This window comes from Xenopus laevis, chromosome 4L (assembly GCF_017654675.1).
Source record: "Xenopus laevis strain J_2021 chromosome 4L, Xenopus_laevis_v10.1, whole genome shotgun sequence".
Taxonomy (NCBI): domain Eukaryota; kingdom Metazoa; phylum Chordata; class Amphibia; order Anura; family Pipidae; genus Xenopus; species Xenopus laevis.
The window spans coordinates 108913722-108920965 of NC_054377.1; the positions used below are offsets into that span (position 1 = coordinate 108913722).

At 40.8% G+C, this 7244-nt stretch overlaps 1 protein-coding gene and 1 long non-coding RNA gene across 2 annotated transcripts; both read left to right on the forward strand.

The window, feature by feature from the left end:
* The first annotated feature begins 302 nt into the window (after positions 1-302).
* LOC121403082 lies at positions 303-1340 on the forward strand. The gene is made up of 3 exons (XR_005967038.1): positions 303-391; positions 828-1082; positions 1250-1340. It is a non-coding gene; the product is annotated as an uncharacterized LOC121403082 (long non-coding RNA).
* Positions 1341-2697: 1357 nt separating this feature from the next.
* On the forward strand, positions 2698-6409 carry LOC121403081 (fibronectin type III domain-containing protein 7-like). The gene is made up of 4 exons (XM_041590619.1): positions 2698-2777; positions 4262-4549; positions 5299-5523; positions 6196-6409. The coding sequence occupies exons 1-4, from the start codon at positions 2765-2767 to the stop codon at positions 6219-6221; spliced, it is 552 nt and encodes a 183-aa protein (XP_041446553.1). The 5' UTR covers positions 2698-2764; the 3' UTR covers positions 6222-6409.
* Positions 6410-7244: the final 835 nt, after the last annotated feature.

The window sequence follows — 7244 nt, forward strand, 5'->3', positions numbered from 1 at the left end:
GAGAAAAGAAGGGGGTCATTTTTGCCTTTGTGGTAACCACAAAGTTTCTGACATTAATCGTAATAATCTCATAGATAAGCAAAGGGTTGAAGGATGTTTGTTCAATTAATATTATATTGAATTGATATTCCAGCTCCATGTATTCCTACTGGCATAAGGATAGATCCCCTGTGTGGGACCAAAATGGAGTCATTGTGGTGGGATGCAGTTGCCGGAGCTGATATGTATTATGCAGAGGTGACTGGAGTGAACGAGTGGACAAGTGAGTGCATCACTCAAAACAGAACCTGTAACATCGATGGCTTGGAGTGCGGACAGCCCTACAGCATAACACTCACAGCATCCAATTCCAGGTGCAACAGTACAGCCAGACCCGTCCCATTTTACACAGGTAAATTAAATGGGTGTCGTTTTTTAAATAACAGATAACTTTGGGAAGGAACAGGAGCCGTGAACTGTATTCCTGTCCAGTGTCGGACTGGCCCACCGGGATACCAGGAAAACTCCCAGTGGGCCCAGGTGTCAGTGGCCCCTCTTGCTTCTAACCATTTGGCATTTTTCATGGTCATTCCCTATTTCTTTATGGGAAAAAATGTGTAATAATGGAAGAATATAGTAAGTAGATATTAAAAAGACTAGGAGAATAAAGAGGTTGAGTGAGGAGAGGAGCAATAATTTTTTGGAAAGTGGGTCCATGGTCTAGCGTTTTCTGGTGGGCCCCTGGCATCCCAGTCCAACGCTGTTCCTGTCCTTTCTACTTTTCAACTCCAGATCATTTCATCTACAGATCATTTATTTATACAGTCCTTCTTTCTTTTCATTTGTAGCTCCTTGTGTTCCATCCAACGTGACCGCTGTAGTGGTATGTGGAATGAATACAGCAGATATCTCATGGGGTCCAACGGAGGGAGCTTTCAATTACACAGCGACAGTTGTAGGGCCTAGTGGGGAACATTCATGCAGTACAGAAGAATTAACCTGCAATGCTGAACTGCCAGAATGTGGTCAAACATACAATGTCACAGTCACCGCTATACATGACCGGTGCAGCACTGAGAGCTTAGCCCTGAAGTTCCATAGTGGTGAGTTAATGTCTATACAAATAACTTTTTTTTTCCTTATAAAACCCAATGATTAGTGGCCAGTGTTAATATGACTAGTGCAGGTTCGTCATATTACTTCTTCCTTTTTTTATTACACTGTTGTTGTTTTTCATGAATGTAAATAACCACATAGTCTGTATTAATAGGTCCCTGCAGGCCAGAGATTGTGGCAGCCATAATAAACTGTGATAACAGCACTGCATCTGTGAGCTGGGACTCCGCTGCTGGAGCACAAAGATACATCTCAAACATTAGTGGCCCAAATGGAGAGGAGCATTCCTGTAGCACCACACTAAGTGCTTGTGATGTCAGCGGCATGAAGTGCGGCCATATTTACAATGTCACTGTCACGGCAGTTAATGAACAGTGTTCTAATGAGTCCAGTGTCCCTGCTCAGTTGAAGACTGGTAAGATTCTCACTTCAAGTCACAAATTAGATTTTCCTATGGCTTAACCCCCCCCCTGATCCCGGACACCTAGTTGACTCAATATGAAGCTTTAGGGCACTGGCACATGGAATGATTCATGGCATTTTGCTGTCCATTTAATTCCCAGCTAGGCAGGCTGCGAAACACTCCAAATTGCCCCTCCATTCATATACAGTAGGATAATCGACTGGATCTACACCAGGGGTCCCCAACCTTTTTTACTTGTAAGCCATATTTAAATTGTAAATAGAGCTGGTGAGCAACACAAGCATAAGAAAGTCCATGGGGATGTCAAATAAGGGCTGTGATTGGCTGTTTGGTAGCCCCTATGTGAACTGGCAGCCTACAGGAGAGTCTGGCAGCACACTTGGTTTTTATGCAGCAAAACTTGTCTCCAAGCCTGGAATTCAAAAATAAGCGCCTGCTTTGAGGCCACTGGGAGCAACATCCAAGGGGTTGGAGAGCAACAGTGCACTCATGGGTCAGACCATTATCAGTTCCCTGAGAACATTCATAGATTTGTGGCTCTAAACCAGGGGTTCCCAAACTTTTTATACATGAGTCACATTCAAATAAAAAAAAAGTTTTGGGGAGCAACACAAGTGCGAAAAAAGTTCCATGGGTGCCAGATAAGAGCTTTAAATGGCTATTTAGTTGCCCCTATGTGGACTGGCAGCTTATAGGAGGCTCTGTTTTGTATTACAACTGGTTTTATGCAACCAAAACTTGCCTCCAAGCCTTAAATTCAAAAATAAGCACCGCTTTGAGGCCACTGGGAGCAACATGCAAGGGGTTGGTGCATAACATGTTGCTCATGAGCCACTGGTTGGGGATCACTACTCCAAACAATATACAAAATGACTACCACTCAGAATTGCTATATTGAATATCAAATCCATAAAAAGTCCTCAATATCTGATATTTAGAGGTCTTATATCTGCATTTATTGCTCCATCCTTTTTAACATTGTATTTGTCGGCTGCAGGCCCATGTGTTCCACAGATTCTGGACGTGAATTTCAATTGCGCTTTGGATTCTGCCACACTTTCTTGGGGTGTCACCCTTGGGGCAAAAAGTTATGAATCAAGCTTAACTGACAGCAGTGGAAGGATAATGACCTGCAACACTACAGATCAAAGTTGTGATATCAAAGACCTAATATGTGGGGAGAATTATAACGCCACTGTGATAGCATTGAATGACCAGTGCAATAGCGGACACAGCCCCACTGTCATGCTACATACAGGTAGTTTTATAGCTATTTTGTTTTGTATAATCGTAATTGCCACAAGTTATACTATGCATACCCACATATATGGTGGTGCTCTGCCTCTTTGAATGAAGTGAAACACTAGAACCACAAGGGAAAAGAGGGGAAATTCAGGCACTCAGTATGAATATCTTTTATTCTTTGTCTCAAATCCCCATCTTGACACAAAATATAAAAAGTGCTGATTTATCTAAATAACATCCATAAATACGACCTACATGTGGGGCGTCCCCATCCATGATTTATAATATCAGACACTGCCATTTGGAGACACACGTGTAGTTTTATCACAAAACATAACTTAGGCATTAGATTCCATGACTTTTTTTACATTTTACATTATAGCAGGTTACTTCTTATAACGCTAGGTTTTGTAACAAAACACATTATTGTCTGCTTATGGCAATGACGAAGCTCCTCTATCTTTGTGTCAAGTTAGGATGGTAGGGATTCAGATAGGGATTTTGGTAGCAGTGCAGTTACCCACAGCCATCAGTCAGATCTAGTGATGGGCGATTAATTAATTCGCCAGGCGGGAATTCGTGGTGAATTCCCGCGATTCGCCGCCGGCAAATAAATTCACGAAACCGCCCCGAAAAATAAAAAATGGACGACAGCTTAAAAAATTAGATGTCGTCGCCGTTTCACAAATTTTTTGCCGTCTCGCGTGAAATTTGCTAATTTTTCGGCGAAGTGAAACGGCCCAAATTCGCCCATCACTAGTCAGATCATTCCTTAATAACTTGTACAGGTATGGGACCTGTTATCCAGAATGCTCAGGACCTGGTGTTTTCCGGGTTAGAGATCTTTCCGTAATTTGGATTTTCTACAAAAAAATCAGCTAAGCAATAAATAAACCCCAAAGGAGTGTTTTACCACCAATAAGTAAAATTAGTTTAATTATTACAGAGAAAAAGGAAATCATTTTGAAAAATGTGAATTTGATTAAAATGGAGTCTATGGGAGGTGGGCATTCTATAATTTGGAGCTTTCTGGATAATGGATCCCATACCTGTAGTAGGCTGATCAACACTATTTGTTGACTTGTTGCTACTGGTAACTGTGCTGAAGCAATTGCTAAAATTAACTCCCTGTGATTTATGAGGGCTAATTAAAAATTTTACTTGGACCATCTCAATAAACAAGAAAAAATGAAAGTTGTTGAAAAATATATTCTGTTTATTGGCCATCATTTCGAAGTCACACAAGGAAGTCTTCCTCAGGACAAACATTGGATTTTCCACATTTTCTAGTTAATAGAACTTTTTTTTAAATCCAGTGATACAAGTTTTCCTTAGAATTCTGCTCAATTTTCTTGCAGGCCAAACAGAAGACAGCCATTTGCTTAGACACCCATGAGAAAGTTTGGTTGGTTTTAGTTCAACACACACACTATACACAAAAACATGTACATAATGGGAAATGTAATATGGGTCACAGGTCTGTGTTTATTCCCACAGTTCCCTGCCCACCTGATAACATTACCACTTCAATCTACCATGCGAGTGTAAAGCCGCAGGAAGTCAAAGTGTCCTGGGCAAGTAGCCACTGTGGCACTGAATATATGGCCACTGTTCAGGGTGGAATTAAAAATAACCCAGACTCCTTGTTTACACTTGAATCCTATTGGACACCCTACATGGAATTTTATATTCCCGTGCCCTGCAGTTCATCTTTTAATGCTACTGTTGTGGCACGGAACGGAGCTGGAGAGAGCTACCCCAGTCTTCCCGTACAAGGATTTACAGGTATGTTCACATATAATAGAGTAGAATTATAATATAATATTTAGAATATAATTGTTTTCTTAAATGATCAAAAACACAAGGTAAATCGAGTGATTGTTCTTTCCTGAATATGAAATTCTGTATTTAAAAGTGGACCTATCACAATCCCAATTTCTGTGTTCAATACAGTATATCCCATCTATAGTAGTGATTGTTTGACTTTTTCAAGCCCCTCTTTGAGGTCCAACCTTAGGACAAAGTGCCTCTTAGTAACACGGTTACTGATAGAAGAAAAAATTGATTCATAATGAATACAGTTCAAAGAATATGTATGACTGCAAATATTTTCAAGCCAAATTTCACCCCAACTGACCTTCTAGTTGGGCTTTCAGGTATGGAGAGCTTGAAGAGGCCTCTCCCCAAATCTCACTGTGACTTTCATGCTGAGCTTTCCCCTTTCCACCACTACTCCTGGCCTCCCCAAGAACAGCTAATTATTGCAATTCTTGCTGCTAAATGTAGTGCACTTAGTATATGTATAAATAAATAAATAAAGCCTTCTATTCCAGTGATTAATGAGCTGGCAAATTGATTCTCTCTCTCGTGAGTGGTTGGTTGAGCTCTCAGTTCTATTTGGTCACATGAAGTTCACAATAAAATAAATGCAGGGTAGATGCAGGTTCTGTTCTAGTTTGCATCTGGTCCCAGACAAATTGTTTTCACATGATGGCAGTGCTTGACTTCTGTATCGATCCCCTTGTTTCTTTTAGCACCATGTTCTCCCCAAGTGAATGTGCCAGAGGTATCTGGTGCCACAATGAGGATTTCCTGGTTGGAGTCAGTGAATGCAGAGAAGTACAAAGTACTGAATGCAGCTGCTAATGCCACACTCTGTGAAACAACCAGCTTGGCTTGTGACATTCCCTTCACAGAAACAGACCTTCTGGTTATTGCAGTGAATCCGTCGGGAGAGAGCAATCCATCCATCCTTTCTGGTAAGTGCACGATAAGGCAAAAAGCACATTGAGAATAAATTATATATGCTGACTTCACCAAGCAGCAACTGAAATTAAAAAAAAACTGTCTGTGAATGGCTGATACTCATTCCATTTTCATCACATGAGAACACCAATGAGATTACAGGATAGGTGTTCCACAGTGCCATTATACTATCACTGAAGGTAAATACTCACTAAATGCTCAACTGCCAGAAAACAGCAGAGCTGCAATATCTCTACTCGCAATATATTCATCCTGTAGCACATTCAGCTATTATTAATTGTTACACCCTACAGCAGTTCCATCATATGAAATCCAGTCTTTACCTGCCAACCATCTATATACAGAGCTATAACGTATAAAATTGTTATTTATCAGACATTTATACCTGCTGTTTATATATCCAGGCTTGTTGGTTGATATGCTGCTTTTAGTATGTTATAAAATTGACAATTCTAAGCACCTTTTCAATTGGTTTTAATGATTTTTTTTTTAGTTTTTACATTTGCCTTCTCTTTCCAGCTTTCAAATGTGGGTCACTGACCTTAATTTGAAAAATTAAAAAAAAAAAATGATCAACCTTATACTTTTAGCACAGAAAAGCCATAGCATCATATTACAAAATATTTGACGAAGAAATAACTTGTTTTTCTTATTTTCCCTTACAGACTATAATAGAAGCAGCACTCCATAACTGGTGCTATACTGTACCGAGACGGACATCGGCTGCTCGTAGGCATCAATCATTTGGCAATGTCGGCTGACAACAGAGGATGCTGCAGTTCTTGTCTTGGATTACAGATAAAGCCAATATGTATTTTTATATATGGATTTCTTTCCAATACCTCAAACTAGTCATTAAATAAATCCATTTGCTATAAATACTGTTTGATGAACTTACATGTACATACACTTTCCAGCAGTGCAAGGGAGCGATCCTTAAAACAATTAATGGGCACTATAACAATGATCAAGTGCCCCTAACCGAACCCACATACTATCTAGAGTTAAGAAGGCCATAAACTAAGATCCGCTCGTTTGGCAAGGTTGCCAAACGAGCGGATCTTAACCCGATATGCCCACTAATGGCTGGCCGATTCCGACCGCTTGGCCCTGGACAGAAAGTTCGGCAGGACCGCATCAACTAGCCCATACGGTCCTGGAGCGTAGGCGGAAAAGAATCAGCAATTTGGCCTATTTTGGGCAGATAAGATGCCAAATTGGTTTAAAGGACCGATATAGTCCGCTTTAATCTGCCCGTGTATGGCCACCTTAAGAGATCAACACAAGTCTCAGCGGGGTTAAGTGGATAAAACTTTGGGTCAATGTCTTTACCAAAATCGTCCCTGAAACATGGCAGTGATGAATTCAATGGTGGGCAGAAGACATGGACCTGACCCACAAGGTAATCATACCTGTACCAACCAACTGTAATTAGCAGACGTGCTATAGGATTCTAATTAAAGGAGAATGAAAATCACAACACTCATAGCTCCCCCCCACCCAGCGACTGAAATTACTTACCAGATACAGTCGAGCTGGTGATCCAGGGGTCCTTTTCAGCGATCACAACTGAGATCCTCTTCCTACTTCTTTCTTCAAATTTCCCCAGAGGCCTACTGTGCACAGCAGAGTTAAATAGCCAACGTTTTTGTCAACATTTGGCTTTTCCCTCTACTGCGCATGTACAGCCGCATGAAGACGCAAGTGTCCGTGG